General features: G+C 42.3%; 9 protein-coding genes across 9 annotated transcripts; 5 read left to right on the forward strand and 4 right to left on the reverse strand.

The window, feature by feature from the left end:
* Window positions 1-1,268: 1,268 nt before the first annotated feature.
* On the forward strand, window positions 1,269-1,585 carry EAF02_009586 (uncharacterized protein; the record flags this gene model as incomplete). Its single annotated transcript, XM_038905634.1, has 2 exons — window positions 1,269-1,286; window positions 1,388-1,585. 2 exons carry the CDS (start codon window positions 1,269-1,271, stop codon window positions 1,583-1,585), a joined length of 216 nt encoding a protein of 71 aa, XP_038754692.1.
* A 644-nt stretch (window positions 1,586-2,229) lies between these two features.
* Window positions 2,230-3,820, reverse strand: EAF02_009587 (uncharacterized protein; the record flags this gene model as incomplete). The annotated part of the gene is made up of 2 exons (XM_038905635.1): window positions 2,230-3,533; window positions 3,595-3,820. The coding sequence occupies 2 exons, from the start codon at window positions 3,818-3,820 to the stop codon at window positions 2,230-2,232; spliced, it is 1,530 nt and encodes a 509-aa protein (XP_038754693.1).
* Window positions 3,821-6,791: 2,971 nt separating this feature from the next.
* Window positions 6,792-7,621, reverse strand: EAF02_009588 (uncharacterized protein; the record flags this gene model as incomplete). The annotated part of the gene is made up of 5 exons (XM_038905636.1): window positions 6,792-6,815; window positions 6,882-7,205; window positions 7,281-7,364; window positions 7,424-7,462; window positions 7,547-7,621. The coding sequence occupies 5 exons, from the start codon at window positions 7,619-7,621 to the stop codon at window positions 6,792-6,794; spliced, it is 546 nt and encodes a 181-aa protein (XP_038754694.1).
* A 542-nt stretch (window positions 7,622-8,163) lies between these two features.
* EAF02_009589 (uncharacterized protein) lies at window positions 8,164-8,707 on the forward strand (the record flags this gene model as incomplete). The annotated part of the gene is made up of 3 exons (XM_038905637.1): window positions 8,164-8,169; window positions 8,353-8,453; window positions 8,604-8,707. 3 exons carry the CDS (start codon window positions 8,164-8,166, stop codon window positions 8,650-8,652), a joined length of 156 nt encoding a protein of 51 aa, XP_038754695.1. The 3' UTR covers window positions 8,653-8,707.
* Window positions 8,708-11,810: 3,103 nt separating this feature from the next.
* EAF02_009590 (uncharacterized protein) lies at window positions 11,811-12,522 on the reverse strand (the record flags this gene model as incomplete). The annotated part of the gene is made up of 4 exons (XM_038905638.1): window positions 11,811-11,987; window positions 12,045-12,215; window positions 12,287-12,378; window positions 12,459-12,522. 4 exons carry the CDS (start codon window positions 12,520-12,522, stop codon window positions 11,811-11,813), a joined length of 504 nt encoding a protein of 167 aa, XP_038754696.1.
* A 1,992-nt stretch (window positions 12,523-14,514) lies between these two features.
* Window positions 14,515-16,335, forward strand: EAF02_009591 (uncharacterized protein; the record flags this gene model as incomplete). Its single annotated transcript, XM_038905639.1, has 4 exons — window positions 14,515-14,629; window positions 14,760-15,145; window positions 15,201-15,328; window positions 15,375-16,335. The coding sequence occupies 4 exons, from the start codon at window positions 14,515-14,517 to the stop codon at window positions 16,333-16,335; spliced, it is 1,590 nt and encodes a 529-aa protein (XP_038754697.1).
* A 536-nt stretch (window positions 16,336-16,871) lies between these two features.
* Window positions 16,872-18,314, forward strand: EAF02_009592 (uncharacterized protein; the record flags this gene model as incomplete). The annotated part of the gene is made up of 1 exon (XM_038905640.1): window positions 16,872-18,314. One exon carries the CDS (start codon window positions 16,872-16,874, stop codon window positions 18,312-18,314), a length of 1,443 nt encoding a protein of 480 aa, XP_038754698.1.
* Window positions 18,315-19,036: 722 nt separating this feature from the next.
* Window positions 19,037-22,125, forward strand: EAF02_009593 (uncharacterized protein; the record flags this gene model as incomplete). Its single annotated transcript, XM_038905641.1, has 3 exons — window positions 19,037-19,202; window positions 19,290-20,309; window positions 20,447-22,125. 3 exons carry the CDS (start codon window positions 19,037-19,039, stop codon window positions 20,605-20,607), a joined length of 1,347 nt encoding a protein of 448 aa, XP_038754699.1. The 3' UTR covers window positions 20,608-22,125.
* On the reverse strand, window positions 21,659-22,631 carry EAF02_009594 (uncharacterized protein; the record flags this gene model as incomplete). The annotated part of the gene is made up of 2 exons (XM_038905642.1): window positions 21,659-22,107; window positions 22,181-22,631. The coding sequence occupies 2 exons, from the start codon at window positions 22,629-22,631 to the stop codon at window positions 21,659-21,661; spliced, it is 900 nt and encodes a 299-aa protein (XP_038754700.1).
* Window positions 22,632-23,585: the final 954 nt, after the last annotated feature.

The following is a 23,585-nucleotide window of genomic DNA, read 5'->3' on the forward strand; positions in this document are numbered from 1 at the left end:
TTCTAAGCAATTCGCAAAATATATACAATATTTTTCATCTTCTGCTACTCAAGGAAAAACGAATTATATAATTGGATTCGATAGCTTTATTATTAATGGGTATAATATTATTATAATATCTAAAACTTGATAAAACTATCTTAAAGCACATTAGAATAAACCAATAAGTAGATTTATATAAGGTGTTTTTCGTACCTATAAATTGTTTCTTCAGAATAAGAAAAGGCTTCAGCTATATTACATATAGTTCCATGCTAACCTATAATATAGAGAAATACATATAGCTTTTGATTAATTAAAGTATATTGAGAGTGTTGTAGTTTTGTTTTTTCGTAACAAAACTCAATCAAAAATCGAAAAGTGTATAGAGGCATATATAGTTGTTCTTGATAATGTTGAGGGTGTTTAGAATCAAGAAGAGATTGTGTTTTAAATTCACCAGGAATACCAGTTCTTTTTTTCGAAATTGGAATACAATAAAAAGAGCTAATAACAGTAGCTAAATTATAAATCAAGATAGGAATAAACTATTCAGAATCATCAACCTCATCGTTGCTTATTGTGAATAAGAAAAAGGCAGTTTACAATCTAAATCATTAATAGAATCTAAAGCTATAATAAAAAGAATATTGAAGAATCTACTTTTAAACTAAGCTATATATATTCTAGTATATAGGGAATACAAATGTAAAATAATCTAAATTGAAATCAGAGATGATTTAAAGAAAAATAAAGATACCCTATAAATTTAGATATTTGAAGTACTAATATTATTATAATACTATATGAATATAGGATGAAAGGCCTATAAGAACCTATAAAAACGCGGATTATTTGTTAGATTAAAAACAAGGATTGTTTTTTCTAATCCTCGTTTTTAATCCGCACCCTTGTTTTCCCATACAAATTTAATGAAAACGCAGATTATTTAATATCATTTTAGAGTGATCCACCTTCTCCTCATTTCAAAATATACTAAATTCATTGAAATGCAAATTATTTAACGGAATCCGCGATTTGACATCCAAATATGAATTCAAAATCTGCTTTCAAAAAGAGCGGAATATTTAGCGGATCCAGTGCGGATTTGTACATCCAAACTAGCCCTAATGCGGGTTTCTGGGCGAGGATGTTGATGGCTGATTGATGATGTGATATAAAACAGCTTTAACCTCGTGCGCCATCCAAACACACTCCAGCGTCTACGTGAAGAGATAGACCTCCTCACTTCCAACGATACACCACTTTCGCGGGCCCAGATATCCAAAATGCCATTTCTGAAATGTGTCTTGAACGAAAATAACTATTCCCCTACCCGAATCCACTACATACCTACCATTCCCTCCTTCTCTCAAAAAGAAAAAAAAAACTAACACCCCCCACCCAGCCTCCAGACTCCACACCCAAATCCCCCACAACGTCCGCGTCGCCCTTCAAACCACGCTCCTCCCCCGCGGCAGCGGTCCCCACAGCACCTCTCCTCCTGATCCCCAGCAGCACCGGCGTAGGCTTCTCACCCTATCTCATGCATCGAAGCAAGACAATCTACGGCGACGACGCAAATATCTTCCGTCCAGAGCGATGAGAGGGATCGGCATTGAAAGGTGTGGGATGGGGTTTTATGCCGTTTCATGGCGGACCGCGGATTTGTCTTGGTCGTGAGTGATGATTCTGTTGGTGAAGAATCATGGGTTGTGACTAATAATTTGAAATAGAAGATTTTGCGATCATGGAGGCGTCATATGCCATTGTTCGTATTATTCAGAACTTTCTGAATATTCGTCTACCGACTGGCATTTCAGTGTATCCATCTGGATTGGAAAAAAAGACCCTGACAATTATGGTTTCAAGCGCGGAGGGATGTGAAGTTTTACTTTAAAAAGGAAGTTCGGAACAATCGTAATGCGTTGAGTTGACATTACCTTTGTATGGATTCGGTTAGGTTATTGTCTCGAATGCCGGAATGAAATAGAGTATGACAATGAGAATGTTCACAAAATATCTTTGAATATCACCAAATGGCATGAAAAACTTAGAGACTCTGAAATCATAAAAGGGGTATGTCATTGCAGAATAAAAACCAATTTTGTAAAGCCACCAAAATAACCTATCCTATCACCGTTCCCTATTCCTTCGTCTCTCATAAAATAATTATAGATATCATCGCAAAAAGCAAACGCAACGTGAAAATCTTCTCTACCTTGCCTTATCCTATAACACAACTATAGTCTACAAGCGAGATTGAGCAGATCCAGCAGCCTTGCTACCAGGAGCAGGAGCCAACTTCTCGGTTGCCTCTTCAATCTTGGCACCAAGAGTTGGGTCGACTCTGCTGAACATGTCATATGTACGCTTGCGAGTGTCCTCCTTAGCAGCCGCCAAGTGTCCAGATACATTGCCGATGAAGTTATCTTGTTGACCTTCTTGCTTGCCGAGGACATCCCAGAGACCCTTAGCTTGAACGTAGTCTTCTGGACCAACCTCGGACAAAAAGCTCAAAGCAGCACCGGACCATTGCTCATGATCATTGGTAGCCTTGACAGGCTTTTGGGTGAGCTTTCGGTAAGAAGATGGGTAGTTGGGGTTGGCGCCGTAGTTTCCATTGACGGCCATAGCACCATCACGTTGGAATGGATTGAAAGCTCGGAGGGGAGCATTGACTGGAATTTGTTGGTAGTTGACACCGAGACGGTGACGGTGAGTATCTGGGTATGAGAAGAGACGAGATTGGAGGACAGGGTCGGCAGATGGCTCGACACCTGGAACCAAGTGAGATGGTGAGAAAGCAACTTGCTCAATTTCGGCGAAGTAGTTCTCAACGTTCTTGTTGAGGGTCATTTTGCCGAATGGTCTCAATGGAACCTCACCCTGTGGCCAAACCTTAGTCAAGTCGAAGATGTTCCAGCGGAATTTCTCAGCTTGTTCTGGGGAAAGAACTTGAACGAAGACGCTCCAGCTTGGGTAATCTCCCTTCTCAATTGCATCGAATAGGTCTTGAGTGTGCCAATCTTGGGTCTCAGAAGCCATCTTTCCGGCCTCCTCGTTGGTGAAAGTCTTGCTTCCTTGATCGGTCTTCAAGTGGACTTGAACATAGTTAAAGGTACCATCGGCCTTAAACCACTTGTGGGTGTGACCAGAATATCCGTTCATGTGTCTGTAGGAATATGGTGTACCACGGTCACTGAACAAGTGCATAACCTGGTGAACAGCCTCGTGATGAGTTGAGAGGTAATCCCAGAACATGGTAGCATCTTTCAAGTTTGTTTGAGGGTTTCTCTTTTGTGTATGGATGAAGAGAGGGAACTTGGTTGGGTCTCGGAGGAAGAAAACAGGGGTGTTGTTGTAAACCCAATCCCAGTTACCCTCTTCGGTATAGAATTTGACGGAGAAACCTCTTGGGTCACGAGCCGAATCTGGAGAACCCTTTTCACCACCGACAGTTGAGAAACGTGAGACAAGAGGGGTCTTCTTGCCAACTTGGCTTAACATATCAATGGTGGTGATATCACTGATATCGTGTGTAACTTCGAATTCTACAGATAACATGTTAATATGATGGTGACGGAAAGGTTGAAGCAGAAGACAAGAACTTACCTCCATAAGCTCCGGCACCCTTCGCATGGACAACACGCTCTGGGATACGTTCGCGATCGAAATGTGCCAACAAATCGATCAAATGGAAATCTTGAAGAAGAAGAGGACCATTGGTACCAACTCTTTGATACTCCTCTGGGTGTCTCACCGGACATCCGTTGGAAGTAGTGTAGACTGGAGCTTCATTGTACTTGAAGGTAGAGGCGGGCTTATCGTCAGCAACCATGATTGCTATTGTATTGATGTTGTTGCACAGGTAGGTAGTATATGTAGTGGTGTTGAGATGGTTGAGGATATAGATGATGATAAGATTGATGGCGAAATGGTAGAAAGCTTTTGTGTTTTGATGAACTGAAAGAATCCAAAGTAAGATGGCACAAGAAATGGAGGAATGGAAATATATAAGTAGAAAATTCGGAAAAGTACCCCTCCTTTCGTGGCAACCAATTAAAAGAAGGGGGTTGTTAACTGTGCACTTGCATTAGTAAAGCTCCCAAGGTCTGGAACGGAATTGAATAGAAAGAGGAAAGGATTGAGTGTGGTGATATAATCGGGGGGTATTCCGCATCAAGGAAACTAATCTAGATTGGGTAGCTTATTAGGAAACTGGGTTAAAGTTATTTGTATCTACTCGAGTATCCATACATGGAAGGAAGAGTCTTTCCGCTACTCTTTTGTTTCTAGCGTCTACTCTTCAAACATACCTCTACATATATATTTCCATTCAAAGAGACCTACCTACCTACCTAGTACCTACCTACCCATCTACCTACCTACCGAGTACTTCGAATCCTTCTTTAGGAAGTATTCGCATGATTAGTAACATCACAACATACAACATCCCCCTCGAAACATTTCATACTTGCATATAACTCGGGGTAGGACGTAACTCTTCCTGGTCTTCATACCTAGGTACAAGGTAGTGAAATACATACGTAGGTACCTCCATCGTACAGATTCATACAGATTCACACAGATTCACACAGATTCACACAGATTCACACAGATTCACATAGATTCACACTCATTTGTTAAAATGTTATATCCTCGCCCTTTGCTTTCTTCTCGTCGAACTCTAATTTAGTGCTTTCTTCTCCGCATTTTGAAAGGACTAGGTAGGTAATTAATTAATGACCATACCATACATACATAGCGTCATTTTCCTGATCGGTTCTAGTAGTTATAGATAGTTCTTGTAGAAGCTTGGCAAGGGACGAGTTTCTGTCTAGGTAGTTTCAAAAGTGTCTAGTGATGTAGTAGTACCTACCATCCATTCACTAGTTTTGACCCCTCTTTCTTTAGTATCATATCAAAAGTAAGTACGTGCGACGACGATATCTAAGTATATCCTCACTTTCCCACCTCCCACATGTATTTTGCATCTTCTTTTTTGTTGAATGCTAGGTGGCGAGGTAGTTACTCGTTTCCAACTTTCCCATCTCCCTTCTTCCTGGGCACCCAAAATCTTACCCGACCGACCACATCAAATTTCCATGCCGTCACCTCCCCACCTTCCAATTTCTCAACAACCCCCTGCTCCGCTCACGACTCCACAATCCCAGCTCCAATGCGCACATCGATGTCACGATTCACAAAGCATCGAGCCAAGGTGGGGCACTGTGGCAAGCAAAAACCCACATCGCGATGCACATGGCTCTCATGCCGAGCATCAGTATCCCCGACGACGAATCGTGAGCAGGGCATTACATACAATACATCACAGTGTCATCCAGCGAGAATGTTACTGTATCTATATATACTCTGTGAAAATGACCTCGGATACTCGTATGTATCATGATAATGGGTATTACATTACATTACAACATGTATCATGGTTGCTGGTAACTTTTTACCACATCGGGATCATCTTTCCAGAAGGAGCTTCGGAAAAGGAACGCCCGGCATAGGTATTAGGTAGGAAAATGACTTGGGAACTTTCTTTCACCAAACGAGAGGTGAAATCCGCCGCTGCATATCACACGTTAGACCTACCTAGTAGCGGCGGTATTATCGTACAACGGTATCGCAGTACTCGAGTATCTCAAAGATATGTCGTAATCGATCCATCCCATCCCATCCCATCACAAAAACAAAACCCATCCTACAACATCTACCAACTTCGGAAAGTCCCCAATTCCACCAAACATAAATTCCAAGGTTTTCCCAGCCATCAGACTACAGTGGATACCGACTTATCACCTAGTACGTACCTACGATATCCAAGCCAAAGTACCAAAAACACACTTCCTCTAATATCACATCATCAAATCCCGAATCTCGGTATCTATCACGCAGGTCCACGGGTTGTACCAGTAACTTTAAGTTGTGGCTAGCTTGCCAGTACATAGCCACATTCATTCACACCCGTGTCGGGTACCCGTGGACGCTCTCACATTTTCAAGATTTTCTTTCTTTCACAAATGCTTTATCTATCTAGCCTACTAGATACCTAGGTATCTAGCGTTCATACATGGGAATTCATAATCTAGGCATGGGAATTCGTCCACTCCTCGAAATTGTAATCTTCCCAAGTAATCTGCTAGCTAAGAACTCCAAGAGACCTTCCTTACCTTGTCCACAGGGATCCATCTACAAACATATCCAATGTGACAGCAAGACTCAAGTTCCCATTTCGAATGATCCATGTGCCATTATGCCATGCCTATATCGACAAGATCCACGAGACCTTTCGTGGCCTCGCCTCCAGAGTCCATATTAGTCTATCGATGGCTTGCTAATGAGTCGTGACAAATCTCAAGATCTAGACTCGATTTGTATCACAAAGCAGAGGTACAGACAGTCCTACGTAACCGGCTGGCGAAAAGACGATTAGGAGCTCGATTTTCGCGTAGCTTTCAGACTCGGAGGTAGCTACGTCAAACCTTTGGCCAGTTCAATGTCTTCAGTGTCAATATGAATTCATCACTAATTCATCAATCTAAGATGCTCAATTACAGATAAAGATTCAAATACAGTGCTCCCGGCCCAGATGTAGATGCTCAAAGACGCCTATGCATCTATTACACCTCCGAGAATGATGGTCTTGTTCATATTCATGAGTGTAGCAAAAACATGGAGCTTGAGATTTGTACCCCAGACTCCAGTTTGATCCTTCCAGTCAATTATTCAACTGATGTTTTAGGTATTGTATCGTGATCATAGTACACACGGTCGTTTTTCTGCACCTTCTTCCTCTATTACGACTCTTGTTGTACAGTTTGCTATTGGCATGTTAGTATCGCGGTTTCTTAAGTGCATAAGCCACTTTCAAGCATTGGAACACTTACAACGAGCCAGTCCATCCCCTCATCCACACCACTACCATCTACGGCACTACATGCCACTATACTCCAATTCCTATCCCTTAACTCTCCTAGTCTTAAAGCCTCGGAAATCTCACCAGCACCTTTCGCTCCCGGTTGATCTTGTTTATTCGCAAATACTAGTAGCGCAGCATCTTTCAACTCGTCCTCATTCAACATTGCTGCCAATTCTTCTGATGCAGTGCCTAATCGATCAATGTCTGTAGAATCGATAACGAATATTACCGCAGCCGTATTAGCGTAGTAGCAGCGCCAATAGGGTCTAATTGACGTCTGTCCTCCCAGATCCTGTAACAAGCAAGTCAGTTAGGAATTGTTAAATGGCAGACTTGAGAAGAATGAAGAGAGGAAATATAATCTTACCCAAACATTGAAATTTAGATTCTTGTACGTTACTGATTCCACATTGAAACCAATAGTCGGTATTGTAGTTACCACTTCCCCAATCTGCGGTTTCCCGTTAGCACAAAGCCCCTCCTGTAGTGCCAAGGTCTAGAGCCACTAACCTTCAACCTATATAGTAATGTAGTCTTTCCAGCGTTATCCTAACCAATTCGCAGATATATTAGCCTCCCCTTCTCCTCTGCTAGTCCTCGAATGCCCCAAGAGGCCTTCAGCCTGCTACTTACCAATCCCAAAATCAATATCCGGATCTCTTTCTTCGAAAATAGCATCCCCGACAGCCACGAAACACTTGCGCCCATTTTTGGAAGTTTTGTGATGGTATTTCCTGTTCTCTTTCTGTTCCTCTTAAAGTCGACCTCCTAAACAACTATGCTTAGCTGTCCCCTATCCTTGTCTTCCTGGAATCTTCCTTTCTTTGTCCCAATCGTATGCTCAATAATCACCAAATTTGTAGAATTCGTAAATCGTCGTGATGTTGTAATCGTTCGCGAGAATTGGGGTGTCTTGTAGTGTCAAAAGGTAGGACTTTCTACTCAAGTGATCTATGTTTTACCAGCGAGGTCAACTGTTCAAATGTTGCTTTGATGCAGCGCCTTACCGTATTTCCAATCCTAATCGCGGAGCCAGAGGTTTCCGATCATGATTAGTCATAACTTTATTTTTCCAAGCCGCTCACGTGCATCGACTCAAGACTTGAGCCTGAGAGCCTGAAGGCCGATCGAAAGGGCAACCGAGAAATAAAGCCCTCGTCAGAATTTTTTGGTGTGTGAATGCATTGAACCTCTATCATCGGACTTTTGAACCAGCACGACAACGACAATATCGACGCCGACTTTTCAAGATGCCGGTATGTACTACCTTTTTTAAATGACGCATACGTTCAATCGCTTGGCCGGGGAAATTGGAATGGATTCGAGATTATAGAAGGATTTATGGGCGCGACATTAAAAGATGGAATTCACGATCTCGAATACCAACAAAAGAACAATACGACAAATCATATAGATGCTAATTCGATACTTTTCTACAGTCCCAAAAGTCATTCCGCACCAAGCAGAAGCTTGCGAGAGCCCAAAAGCAAAACAGACCCATCCCACAATGGATCCGTTTGAGGACTGGTAACACCATCCGGTATGTTCAAGATTTGGAATGCCCCAGGGCAACAGCACAAAAATTACAATATTACCTCTTCGATTCCACTTTCGACTTTACAAAGTCGAGATGAATCATTATCGAATATCAGCAACTCCGATCGAGCTTTTGACTAATTAAATCCAATAGATACAACGCAAAGAGACGTCACTGGAGAAAGACTCGTATCGGTCTTTAGATGCATTACCTTTCAACAGCAAAACATTCCATCTTCTCCTCAACCTCTACCCACGCTCATACGATTTTCTCTTTTTTCCGCTTCTCGCCCATCCACCAAACCTTACGCTACTTATCCCGAATTCGCACGATACTCAGACACGAATGGCAATTTTTATGAGGGAGGAGCATGGAGAAATGAAATGATAATTTTTGCTCGGTTTGGCAGGAGGGTACAACTGATGGATGTTGCTTTGGGAAAAGGGAGGCGTAACATTTCTGATTGCTAGGCCGGTTCAATGAATGGCATATATCGCGATTGAGAGAGGATCATTGTGTTTATAGCAAAGTGACTCAGTGAGGAAATGGGATGTTTTGTTGATTTCTCCATGTTATATTATTGGAGTTTCGAGTGGATTTCGCTTTGTGATTGTGAATGGGTGTGATTACGCTCATCTTGAGTCTCCATGGGATATGGATTGAAACGCCTAGAAAGGTTTCTAGCAGGACATGGAACTTGAATGGATATCCAGCTTCGGCAATGTTTTTCAGTATCCTCGATCAGTTTGCAGAGCATAATCAGATCAGCCTGCATCTACGAACTACAAGGGATCCTCCTTCCCTTTGGTCCCTTGATCTTCCCCACATCTGAGATTTACCTTTAGTTCATTTACAATCACTCTTTTTACAGCAACTGTTCCCACCCTTCCCTTTCTCTTCCCACTTATTCTTAACCATTTCCTCCCAGCATCATCATATTAATTCATGTTCCCCTCTATCTCTCCTAATCTGGAATTTCGAATCCAGTTTTCTCCACCTCCACCTCCATGCACATATACCCCACTTACTATTCATCTCTTCCAACATCCATTCCCCCTTTTGTTTCATGTTCCCCTCTAGATACACTTCAGCTCTTTATATTCGTTTAATTCTATCGTACAGGTTGTGTCATGGTATGATATGATGTGATGTTGATGTGATGTTTATGGTCAGATTGATTGTGAAGTCACAAATACAGATATATGTATGTATGTAAATATATATGTTCAACTAGTGTATTCACATATATGTAAAGTTGCATTTAGGTATATACATTTAACTAGTGGGATCGTGAGGTATTATGTCCTGGTTTGGTTAGAAGCGAATGAGTATTTATATGTATGTATGTATGTATGTATGTATGTATGTATGTATATGGGGAGTGGAATTTCTAGGTATTTTTCTATTGAGTAGGGATGAGGGTGAGAATGGGAATGAGAATGATTATCTGGTTGGTATGGGGTAATTTGCTGTATTTTGCATGTTGTATAGTATATGAGTGTAGGAAGATAGGTAAGTTAGTTTTCACAAAAACTGGAAATAGAGATGGCAGAGAAAAGATGCAGATGGAGATGGAGAGAGAGAGGTTGTGGATGTGGTGATGAGAGTGAGAACTGAGAATTAGTGGAGGTGTTATTATGTTATATTGAAGTAGACTGTGTTGGTCTGGAGATGTAGAGTTGATGGGTTTGATGGGATATAAGAGAGGGAGATCTGGAATGTTACTCGTGATCTGTGGGATGGGAGAAATAAGAGGAAATATTAGGTAAGAAGAGGATGATTATAAGAGATTTTGGGGAGAAATTAAGAGATGGGGAAAGAGAGAACAATTATTGAAGAAGAAGAAGAGAGGGATGGAGAGGAATGAACGGTAAGTGTACCTTAGTAGTTAACATTGAAATCGAGAGAGATGAGAGAGAAGAGAAATCAATAAAAAGTTCTTTCTTGCTTTCTTTCTTTATAATATTTATTTATCTAGTTATATTCATTATATATACTTAGATTATTAATTATCTCTCATCGCAGGGAAAACATGAAGTTCAAAATAAAATAAAATAAAATTAATAAATTAAATCAATTAATAATAAAATATAATGTCCTAGGTATACAAACTTGTATGTAGAATTCCAAATTCATGATAGCTGGAGGGGGATAGATGGAGGTATCTAGGTGAATAGGAAAAGATATCCTTCTGGAATTTTTCATATATGTATCCTGTGATTTACTTACTGTATTATACTTTATTTATATCAACTATTGCTATATATTGTTATATCCATACATTACATACACACACACACACACACACACACACACACACACACACACACACACACACACACACAAATCTGAACCCTTCCCCTCTTTCCTTCCCCTTCCCTCCTCCCCCCTCACCAAATCAAATCAAAACCAACCCAAACCAAATAATATTACATCACATCACATCAAGCTTATAAATCACAAGCAACCCTTGTATTTAGAGAAGGAGAGATAATTAAGATGTGTGTTTGCATGTATGTATATATATATATGTGTTTGTATATATGTATGTATATGTATATATATGTGTGTGTATATATATGTGTGTGTATATATATGTGTGTATATATATGTGTGTGTATGTGTATGTGTATGTGTATGTGTATATGTATATGTGTTTGTATATATATTTGTATGAGAGAAAGAAAGAGAAAGAGAAAGAGACTATATATATGAGAGAGAGAGAGAACATCTACCTATCCACCTAGATAGGTAAAGAGTAAAGAGAGTTGTAATGATTTGGTTTAAAACTTGATGTTTGATGTTTATGAGAATGAGAATGAGATTGAGATCAAGGATGCGAATGCGAATGGGAAGAATAAGAAGTGGAATTGTAATATCTATAGCAGAAAGAATAATTTAGAACTTCTCCTTAAAGGGAGCAACTTACATTTTGAAGAAGCTTGGAAAGAAACATTACCTCCATCAGCTTGTATCCACAATATCACAAATTCACATGATGAAAGAAGACATAATGTAATATTGAAAACCAGTGCAATTGTGCGATACCTGTATGGTTGAGTGTGGACTGTCTATGTAATATCCTTTATTGACATCCTCCGTCTACACTTCAGTATCCTCATAAAACGCCCACCCGATGTGTGTACATACACACTGTAAACCCTAATGGAAAAAACTAGGAAATAGACCCCCCACGCCATGAAAGTGTATGAACCTGGACTTTCGGTTGGTAATCAGAAACAATCAGAGAACTCCTCCCATGCTACTGAAGCTAACCATCACCCCACATTTATGAACAACCCCCAATTCGTGATGGTATCATACGGTAATTCGTGGTAATTATTTTGTTAAGATATATGCTTAACGATCCTCAGCCCACTCGTTCTCGCGGCGGATTTGCTCCTCTTCCTCAGGAGTGAAGTCATTGGTGATGTTGAATGTCTTTCGGATTTCCTCTGGAGACTTTCCCTTGATCATGTTTGCGACAGTCTTGCATCCGACGTCGAGAAGAGCCTTGATGTCAAGGTAGTTGGCAGCCTGATGGTAAATTGTTAGTAATGATCAAGTATCTTTGTTTCAAAGAATATGACTTACAAGGATGATCTCGAACAACATCTCTTGATCGACTTGCATAAACTTTTGGTCCCATTCCTCAATATCAGTAGTCTTCTTGCGACTATCAGAATCGTCATCGGCAGTTGGGGCAGGGTCGTGCTTGTGGTGGTCAGCCCACTCGATGACCTTGCGGAGAACAGCTTCATTGACCTGTAAAGAGAAAGAATTATCAGTTTAAGGTTCAATGAGAATAAAGGTGAAATGATGTCAGAGAAACTTACGTTAGGGATTGGGACAGGAGTCTCGAGAACACCATCTCCAAGATCATCCAACATGTTCTTGATCAACATGGAGCGCTCAGCAACAGATCTCTCTATTGATAAAAGTTAGCATTCATTGTTGAACTCGGTCTGCGGGTTGAGTTTGGGTTGGATAGTAGGCGGGGTAACTTACCAACAGTGACTTCAACATTGTCGTTGCTGACGAGCTTGATGGTAGTGGCGGTACCTTCAGACATTTTGAAAGACGATATTATTTTATCTGTGTTAAGGTGGTGGTTATGAGGGTTTATTGTGTGTTGGTGAGATTGTAGAGTTGAGTTGTGTAGAGCTGTTTGTTAAGTTGTTGGATGTATGTGTTAATGAGAAGGAGGATGTGAATGGGAATTGAAGGCGCCTTTATGTCAGGCCTTGTAGTCGCTTAGCCTGCAAAAATCCTGGCTCAAAAAGCGTATTACTACTAGGCATGTATTAAGTATTTTAGTACGTGCTAGTGTCTTTTTGCGTTGGTCTCCCAAAGTCAATCAAAAGTCATCAATCACAGCATAACAGTATCAGAGTCTCGAAAGTGAATTGTAACTACGGTACATGAAAAAATTGACATGATTAATTGACATGTTTAATTGGCACAAATGGAATGCGAGGGAAGGCTAGGGAAGGCTAGGGAAGGCTAGGGAAGTAGCTGTAGTAGCTGTAGTAGCCTTCTATACGGTGAATAGACGATCGGTTGCCTAAACACCAACGTTTGAGTCACTGGTGACCATGTCATAGGACAGGAATCATAGTTTGGAAGAATAACAAAGCATCTACAGCTACCTAACAATCAATCACCCTTGGCCTCTTTTGCATTGTACAGTTTGCATTGCACCATGTCAATCCATAGCAAGCAGCGTCTATTTTGGATTAGCGCCTCCCTCATCATCAGTCCAAGTAAGCGCTACCTGATGGAAGCCTTGAGATGTTCTGTTCTGTTCGAGTCGGTGAAGCTTGGATCTAAATGTGCACTGTCCTCTTGTGATTGGGAGGACGAGGCAGAGGCAGAGTCAGAGTTAAAGTACGGAGTACTACATGTAGAAAAGAGTGGCTTTTCTATGGGTTCTCAGCCTTGTCTGGTTTCTGGTTCAACTCCGCGCACAGCATGACGAGCAGAGCACGTGATGTATGTGGTGCTATCATGCATCAGGTAGGAACTCGATGAACTAGATCTGGAAGCTAGAGAAGAAATAATGTGCTATGCTCACACAAGGAAGGTATGTAGAGCATTCGACTCGGTCGGTGATTCCATCAAGAGAAGCTCGAGAAGTCGAGGAGTTTACTAGGTATGACTAGAGTACCTACCTAGGTACTATCTATGTTGCCAAGTGAATAATCTTGTTCTAGCTGATTCCTCGAATATTTGTTGTTCTTTTGATACCTAGGTAGGTAGTGAGAGTTAATCATCGCTCTATCATTCTACGTCCAATCTACTGATCTATGCAAATACAAATCATCTCCAAAATATAAAACAATGCAGGTGGACGTGGAGTTTATGCCTCCATTGTCTCCGAGCTGTGAAGAGTTCGAATTGGTTGAAACCCATTCAATAAAGGTTAATCAAAAGCCGAAAAGCTTGATGCAGGTGATGCTAGTACTTTTAGTAATAATCATAGGATATCCACGAGAGGCTACCGGAGACTAGGGATGCTAGGTACTTATTACATACATAGTACCTAAGACCTGTCTTCGTGTAACATCATCTTCTCCATCTCCATCTCATCATCTCATCGTTACCCCTTTTACTCATTATTGAGGATATAATGATTTCTCAGCTGAATGGAAAAGTACACAGTATCGTGTATCATCACGACAAATTGCATCCGGAATGAAAGGAGCAATATCTTCGGTAATGAATACGATTGGTCAGCCCATTCCAAATCTCCTGTCATTCCGAGATTGCTGATCTCCGTCATACCCCCAATGCCATCCTTGAAAGTGGAAAAAAATAAAAGGTAGAGGTAACGCGACTTTACTTTCCAGCCGTTTCCGTTGGAAAAAGTATCCAACAACCCATATTTCTCACACTTCTCATACCCATCAGTGTTTGGAGTGTCCTTTGGTTTTCTCGTCCCATTTCCAATGACCTCTTTCTCTGTTATTATCCTTTTATCGCGTTTGCGAATACTTCTTTAATCTAACCCAACTTTTCTTCACATTCTCATTCTTCAAACGTATGCCCTAGGTAAATATCAGAAATGCCTTTCTTCGGGCGTGCATACTTGTTTCTTCTTCTTTTGCGAGTTTGGTTTGCCCTCTCTCCAAGTTATCTACATCCCGATGAGAACTTTCAAGGTCCAGAGGTTATAGCTGGTAAGTTTCATATTATTTCGTAATGTAGCTTCCCCTTAGCTCCGGCAGATATATTCAGTCGGCACATCTGTAAAGGGGGGCTCCTTGCATGAAATCCAATCTACAAAGCATCTCTGCTAACAACCCGCAGGTCAAATCTTCAGCTATCCTGTCAAGTTAACCTGGGAATTTACGTCCGAAAATCCGATTCGAAGTGTCTTCCCATTATGGCCTATATATGGTCTGCCGATGCTCCTCCTTCGATGGCTCTGGATAGGAAATGGAAATGATGGGGAAATTCCTCCGATAGCAGTGTTCTTCGCCTTGCGACTGTTGATGTTGACCTTGAGTTTTGTGCTTGGAGATTGGGCTATTTGGGAATTGGCTGAATCGAAAAGACACTACAAAATTGCAGTCTTACTTGTGGCATCTTCATACGTTACCTGGACATATCAAACACATACATTCTCGAACTCGATAGAAACGTTGGCAGTCGCATGGAGTCTGATTTTGATACAAAAAATCACGGCAATTAAGGTAGGAGGAAGCGGAGAATGTGTTAAAATGTGGAATTTGAAGCTGATTGTCGTAGAAGCATACTTCGGTATCATTATGCGGAATTCTTGCCTTCGTTGTGGTTTTTGGGGTATTTAATCGCATTACCTTTCCCGCCTTTCTCTTCATCCCGGGTCTTCGTTTGTTACCACATTTCAAGAGAAAGTAAGTTTTTCGACCCACCTGTGTTACCCTAGCTGATTTTGATTAGGCCTTTTTCGCTCGTTTCGATGATCCTCTTCGGTCTCCTGGCTACATTTATTGCAATCTCTTTGGATACGAACTTCTACGCCAAAGTCCCGGTCACTTGGTCCTATCTTTTCTCCCATCCAACAATTACACCATTTAATAATTTAAAGTATAATCTCGCACCGGAAAATCTTGCGCTTCACGGCCTACATCCATGGTATCAACATAGTCTAATAAATCTCCCACAATTATTGGGACCTGCCACAATACTTCTCTTCTTACGACCTGTGGCTCCTCTTCGACTTTGCTCTGCTATCTCGGGTGTAGTTGTTCTTTCATTTTTCAAACACCAGGAGGCACGATTCTTGCTTCCAGCCATTCCTTTAATATTGTCATCTGTAAGATTACCCAAATCAGGAATTTCTTTGCGTATCTGGGTTGGGTTGTGGATTTCCTTTAATGTTTTACTGGGTCTTTCGATGGGTGTATACCATCAGGGAGGAGTTGTCCCAACTCAAGTCTTCTTGAGCAAACAATTAGACGCCACTCACGCTTTTTGGTGGAAAACTTATAGTCCACCCATTTGGCTACTGAACGGCAAAAATGAAGTGCTCGACACTCATGATCTCATGGGCATCAGAGGAGAGCTCATGATAGAAGAGGTCAGCAAACTAGCAACTTGTCTTCCCAAATCCGGAGAAGAGCTTACAGAAGCTACCTATCTTATCGCACCCACATCTGCCACTTTCCTAGATAAATATACGGCAAATCAGACAGATCTGTACTTTGAGGAGATTTTCACATACAAAAAGCATCTCAATCTGGATGATATGGATTTTGGGGATGATGGGTTCTGGAGTACGATCACGAGGGTAATTGGGAGGAGGGGAATTGCGGCGTGGAGAGTTACGATGAAATGCCCGGAAGAAACGAAGGGTATGGATGAATCGGGAGATATCACGGAGAATGGAGAAAGTAGTTAGTCGTGGAGAGCCTATAAATAAACGTTCTTTTGTTTTTGATTCTGAGATGAGGCTATTTTGATAATTTGCGATGCAGCTCACCTTTATCAGGGTTCAATATTTTGGGTTTTATGGTCTTCGTAAGTACTCTACCCTTTAGAAATCCTCCTCCCCAGCTACAAAGCTTGACTACTAAACCATTCAATATAGATCTGATGTCGAAATACAAAAATTTGAATAGCCTGGAATGATGATTGGTAAGCCATCTATGGACAGAGCCGTATCAAATCTTGCAAGTTTGATGAATTCGTCTTCATTTCTGTTCATTCACCTCCAAAACGATTATTGTACGGTTATGGTAGTGCTGATCGACCGGATGCCATACGTTCGCCTAGTGATTTGGAAACTGGGCCCGTACCAGGCTTCCTTTTTTATCCATTTAACACTCTCTACATCCCACAACATCAAATCTCAGATCTTTTATGAGACAGTTTGACAACATTTCAGCTACTGTGAAATCTCCAAGATAACTTCGAATAATCAAGCAACATTTCAGGATGCCACTTTTCGCTCTCTCCAACGAACTTCTCAATGCGATCATTGAATTCTGTGAGTTTAGTGATGCACGCGAGCTCTGCAAGACTTGCCATCTGCTCAACACAGTTGCTACGCCTTATTTGTATTCTACAATCACCTTCTATTACAAGATTGATTTAATTTGTCCAAAAGATCCTCGCCACTACCTCTTCCTTCGCACTATAGTCAATCGCCCTGATCTTGCGAAATTCCCAAAAACCTTTCAGTGCGTGCGGTTGCTTCCTGCACAACTCTCATCGATCTGGAGACTCTTCTATAACAACCTAGGTCATAGATCCGATCCCGCTAACGCCTTATCTAATCTCATTCGGATCAAGGTCATCGAGGCCAGCGCCAGCGAAAAACAAGCAGAACTCTGGTACAAAGCTATCCTTGGATTGGGGAATAGCAGGGCACCGAGTAGTGACGGTATTTTTGCATTCATTGTCTGTCTTCTCCCCAATCTGAAGGAGATTCATATGTCCCAGGGAAATTTTAAGCGTCGTGGAAATGCAGGTACCATTGACCCTACTGCAGAGTTCTTCGCCCCTATGTTTGCACACGCAGTAGCACTTCAGACAAAGCAGAGAGCATCGGAACATGAAATCTCGCCATATTCCATGTCTAAATTGACATCCATGTCAATAAAGAACATTTCACATGATGATGTACCACTTTCAAAAATTGTACATCGTCTTGAACTGCCATCACTCAAGAAGTTCGTCGTTCAAGATGCCAATGATCTTTCCCCGGAAGTTCCCTTCAGCATTCCTGAAACATTTACTTCTCGGGTCCAGGACCTGCAATTTGAGCGTAGTGTGCTCCACCCTGAAAATTTGAGAAGACTCCTGAGCGCCTGTCCATCACTTCGCAGATTTGCGTTAGAGCACTCCAGCATCAGGGTTCCGTTTTGTTCCACGGAGATGATTGAAGGTTTGATGGCCAGTAAGGAGACACTCGAATTCATTGAAGCCGGAGTGGCAAGTGAATACATACGCCCCCATTTGGTTGAGACTGGATCCTTCGGTCGACCCGGCTCATTTGCAGACTTCCCAAAGTTAAAGGAGATTGTTGTGAGTGCTGGAGTTATTCTTGATGACTCAATAAACAAAAACACATCTGCAAAGACGGACAGTGGTGACGATACTGACGCTTATCACACAAGAGCCTTTTTACAGCGCATCCCTCGAAGTCTCCAAAATCTCACATTGAAAGACTGTTACTCTTTTGATAACATGTCATTTGCGGCAGTTGCGGCATTAGTCAGACAGAAGGAAAGATATGCTCCTGATCTCAAGTACATCAGCTTGACGTGGCTCGGTATGCATCCTTCACAATATCGTCCGTGCAAATTTGATTTGATCAGGGCATGCAAGGAAGAAGGAATTGAATTAGGGGTATATTTCAAACATTACTATATGTAATAGGTGGTTCTTAAAGCACTAGGGAGTTACATACGGTAATTGCATCTTTCTCGAGATATAATGTCAATTTGGTCTTGACATCAGTAGAGATAGACGGAAGTTTCGCTTACGGAATCTCTCCATCAAGTTTGAACAAATGCAAAGGACTCTCCACTGGCTGGTAGGATGCTCTCAAGATCTTCAGTTATGTCAGCAAATACAATAAAATTAATTGTCAAAACTTCGGCAAGGAAAATCTCATGCATTGTTTTACATGTATTTGCACCATAAGCATCCTGTCACTGAAACATCTTTTGGCTGCCCTTTCGCGACCGCTATTTTGATAGGAAGCTAGATAACTGGATCGTGGGTAGCCTTTTACTCATATGAGAGTATGAGTTTCTGCCAGAATTAGCTTCTTCCATTATCTGTATGAAATTTTTTCTCTTCACAAACTTTTAAACATTAATATCAGAATAGAGAATCTCTGTCTATATATAATTTCACGTGAGTCTAGATCAACAATTATTCAACCCTTCCTTACCCATGAAAGCCTCGGTTCATGCGGCAAACACCCGCCTCCACCCCGCATTACTCTAATTCCCCATACTTTTCAATATATACCTACCTACTTATTAGGACTTCTCAATTATTCCACATAGCCTCCATATATTTTTATAGTTTTGTAATAACAACATCTTAGAATACTCAGATCACGCTTTGTTGAAATTGTCTCAAAAGAAATGTCTTCCTCAGTTCCAATTCCCTTCTCTGAACCTCCTTGGCTCATGGGTTTACCATCTCCTTATTACAATGCTTCACACCGCAAATGGCAAAAAACATGTCAAGCGCTTGTTTCCGAATTACTGGGTGAAGCAGGTGATTGGGAAAAAGAGGGAGATGTACCCGGTACATACTGCCCCTTGATCTAATCTCCAATTCTACATACCAAATATATACTTTCAGTAAAAAAACAAGACTAACCAACACATCCAGTCAATCTCTACCAAAAGTTCGCCAGCGCCAACTTCCTCATCCCCAATCTTCCCTCTCCTCTCCCTGTAAAATGGCTCAAAGAAATCGGCATCACGCATCTCCCCGGCGATCTCCCCGTCGAAGAATTCGACTACATGCACACCCTAATATTCACGGATGAAATGCATCGTTCTGGGTCTCTCGGGCCCTCCGGCGCCATAACCACCGGGTTCGCCTTCGGGGTTCCCCCCATCTTAAAATTCGGTTCGCACGCCCTGCAAGCCCGTTTCCTCCCCGATCTCCTCACCGGGAAAAAAAGAATCTGTATCGCGATTACGGAACCCGGCGCCGGAAGCGACGTCAGCGCTATTGAAACCACCGCGCGGAAAAGCGATGATGGAGCGGAATGGATCATTGACGGGACTAAAAAATGGATCACGAATGGTCTCTGGTCTGATTACGCTACCATGGCTGTGAGGACGGGTGGGCCGGGTCCAGGAGGTCTCTCGCTTCTGGTTGTCCCGCTACTACAGTATCCGGGGGTGACGATGCGTCGGATCAAAGTGGGCGGACAGACGGCCGCAGGGACGACATTTATCGAGCTGGACAACGTGCGGGTGCCGCGGGAGAATCTGATCGGAAACGAAGGAGCGGGCATGAAATACATGATGCAGAATTTCAACCACGAGCGGCTGAGCATCTCGATTTCCGTGAATCGGATTGCGCGCACGGCGCTGCATCACGCGTTTGCATACGTGCTGCAGCGGCAGGCGTTTGGGAAACCGCTGATGGAGCAGCCGGTGGTGCGGAATCGCTTGGCGCGGTGTGGTGCGCAGCTCGAGAGTCATTGGGCTTGGATCGAAGGGTTCACGTGGATGATGACGCAGTTGCAAGGGGAGGATGCGGATCGGGAGTTGGGTGGCTTGACGGCGTTGGCGAAGGCAAGGGCGGGCATGGTGTTGGAGAGTTGTGCGTCGACTGCGGTGTTGCTTTTCGGGGGGAATGGGTATACGAAGAGTGGGATGGGGGAGGTGGTGGAACGTTTGTTATTCTTTTTCTTTGTTTTTGTTTCTTGTTGCCTTCATTTTTCCTTGATCTGCAATCCCAATCACAATCCCCCCTTCTCCAAACCAAACTTCCCCAAATACCCCAAAACTAACACCCCCACCCCTCCCCAGGAATCTTCCGCGAAATCCCCGGCGCCCGCATCCCCGGCGGCAGCGAAGATGTCATGCTCGATCTGTCCATCCGACAACTCGTCAAGAATTACCAATTGAAGATGAAGAATGGACTTGAGAAAGCGGGATTGGAGAGACCGGGGGGAGGATCGAAATTGTGAGATGGAGGGTTATGGAGAGGGAAGGAGGAGTGGGGATTGGATGGATGTGAGGAGAAATGAGGAAATAGATGGATGTAAGGAGGAGTGAATGAATGAAACAATTCATATTGTACTTATGATGGGTATATTGAAGAGCTTTTATATGTATGTATAGGGATTTGAAAACTGTATCGTTTCATTAATCGTGAGTGAGATATGTTATGATATGATATGATATGATATAATATAATACATACATACCTATCCTTATCTATATCCGCACACCAAAACTTCATAAATTGAATAGGTACCTACTTAGATAGATATTCAATTCATACACTACCTATCCTCGTTTCTCTCCCTCTCATACTAGTAAATCAAATCAATTCACCCAGCCCAGCCCAGATCAAATCAAATCAAATCAAATCGGACACATTCACCAACTCATCGCTCATCGCTCATCGCTCATTTCAAAATCATCATCATCATCATAATTATATTAGCAACCCCAATTCCAACCCTAATTCCAACCTCCAACCCAACTCAACCACCTATCATCTATCTCGTTCACTCAAATACCGCATACAATGCCCGTCGCATCACTCGTATTCATGGGTATATAATGATTCAATCATTCAATTATTCAATATTCAATCAATCCATCAATCCAACAAATAAACAATCAATCGTACACGTACTTCTTCTCCTTTCGTATCAAATACCATATCCATCACTCTCTCTCTCATCATCATCATTATCATACATATGGATACGTGCGCAGAATCTTTGCAGTAGCTTAATCAAACAAAGCTACAGACGGATCTTTTTCCTCCGGGTTATATTTTTGTTGTGTGGTTGTGTTTCTTCTTCTTTTGATTGGTTTGGTTCGGTTTGATTGGGTGTTTGTTTCGGTTTCGAAGTTATGGGAGTGGGATATCGGATCTGGTATATTTCGAATCGGGGGGTGGGTATCATTCGTGAATCTTTGCGTGGTGAGGGAAGAAGTAAAATCTTGGATGGTGACGGTACAGTACGGTCCAAAAGTCCCGTCTCGTCATCGGTCCGAACTATCTCATATCGGGTTATGCATCGGCGGTAATGTATCCCCGTGTAATCTCGGTGTTCTCTCCGATTCCCCTCCCCTTCCCCTCACAGTACCTTCATCACTTCCACTGGCCCCCACTGTACTAGTTCCCGCGCTCGTGCCTGTGCTCAAACCCCTCTTCATCATCTTCCCCAGAATACTCACTAATTCTGCCGCATCTTCAAACATATCATCGTCCATTCCCTCGTCCGCATTATAGACTTCGCTAATCGTCTTCCGGGCCAGTTCTCTCGACCGATTCGCTTCATCCAGACAATCATATATAAATGCTGTGTATTCGACTTTGACAGAGAGGCGCAGAGGGTGAGAACCCCATAGTTGGCGATCAGCAAGGATGGATGCGTCTTCGAAACATTGGGTTGCGAAGGGACGGTAATCGTGAGCGGGGATGAGAAAACTTCCTGTGATGTCTGGCACTGGAGAAAGAGACGGGTGGTCCGCCGACGGGTCCACCTTCGAGAGCGTGGGTAAGTTGGATGCTGGATGGACGATGTGGGTCTGGCGGTGGGGTATTGTCGATCCCTTTTCCTTTTTCTTTGTAGCGTGGAGATGTCAAACCAGGTGGAGTAGAGATCTTGGGAGTTCTGAGAGTGATCGCAGGAGTATTGTGGAAGAGAACATAGAGATGATAATAACTCGCTCTCAGTTTGTAAACGAGGACTTTTAACTCTCCGAAACCTGCCACTAGCGGTAGAACGTATTGTTCTAGAATTTTCAAACCTTCTTTCGCATACCAGATAATTCGAGTGTATAGTTCGACGGACTTCGTATCACGGGTTGTGTCGAGTCGTCTGAGTTTTCGCGCTTTCACAACCATTTTTGAGAGCATGGTGAGATTTCCCAAAATCTGAAACAGATTTTGAGCCAGCAGTGGGTGGTCCAATTGAATGTTTTTGGCAAATTGGCCAAGGAACTTTGTGTCGACCTCTGAGGATGCCATTGTGATGAGTGGTGAATGTGGAATTGCGTGGAAGTGGATGTGAAATTTTGTACAAAAGATCAAGAGGCAAAAACAGAGGCTCTCGATGAAGAAGGCTGGCGATAGAACCAATGGCCGGATTGTGAATCGGCTCGATATAGTATTGGTTGCGTGATGAGAGAGAGCGCGTCGCCGCGAAGAATTAAGAGCAGTATAGACTACCAATTAAACAGCACCAGTGATAGGATATTCTGGTGGACTCGTATATAGAGAGGATAAATCCAGCAAAGATTTCGACGACACGATCTTGTGATGTATCCAACAAGGTCTTGCAAAATTCGACAGCGAGCGTGATTCAAATGAGTCAAAATAATTCGAATTCACTTCAGCAACCCCAAATAAACAAAAATCCTTCAGACCGCCTCCTTTCAACAAAAGTCCTTCCAGTCGTATCTTCACAATATTGTAGTCGCTCCTATGGATATTCGAGTGCGTCCAAATGCTTTGATTGTGTGTGGACAAGGCGCCAAATAAAAATCGAATATCGTGGAGAATTGAAGAGTGTGAAGAAGATGGATTCGCCCAGCCGAGTGAATCAATTAAAGACAGAGGACAGAGGATCGAAAGGACCGAATAATCCGATTGAATTATTTCTCTCGTCTTTACTTCTCGAGAGGACAATTTTAATTTTAATTAGTATATTTCCCAACGTCGAATGAATCAATCAACGACGATATCCACATTACACACCAAAAGTATACTACAACTCGTCAGAACAAAACATTCTCAACCAAACAAATCTTCCCAAATCCACAGGAGTAGGTAGGTACATCAATTCAAACAATTGACCCATTCACTGACCAGATATAATACAATTAAGTTCTCACTGACGTGAAGCAACAATGACCTGGCAGCCAATTGCAAGTGTACTTGGCCTTCCTAGTAGCAGGCTCAACACACGAAGAAATCACCGAG

Source organism: Botrytis sinoallii (assembly GCF_014898435.1).
Source record: "Botrytis sinoallii strain Bc 23 chromosome Unknown BSIN_020, whole genome shotgun sequence".
NCBI lineage: Eukaryota > Fungi > Ascomycota > Leotiomycetes > Helotiales > Sclerotiniaceae > Botrytis > Botrytis sinoallii.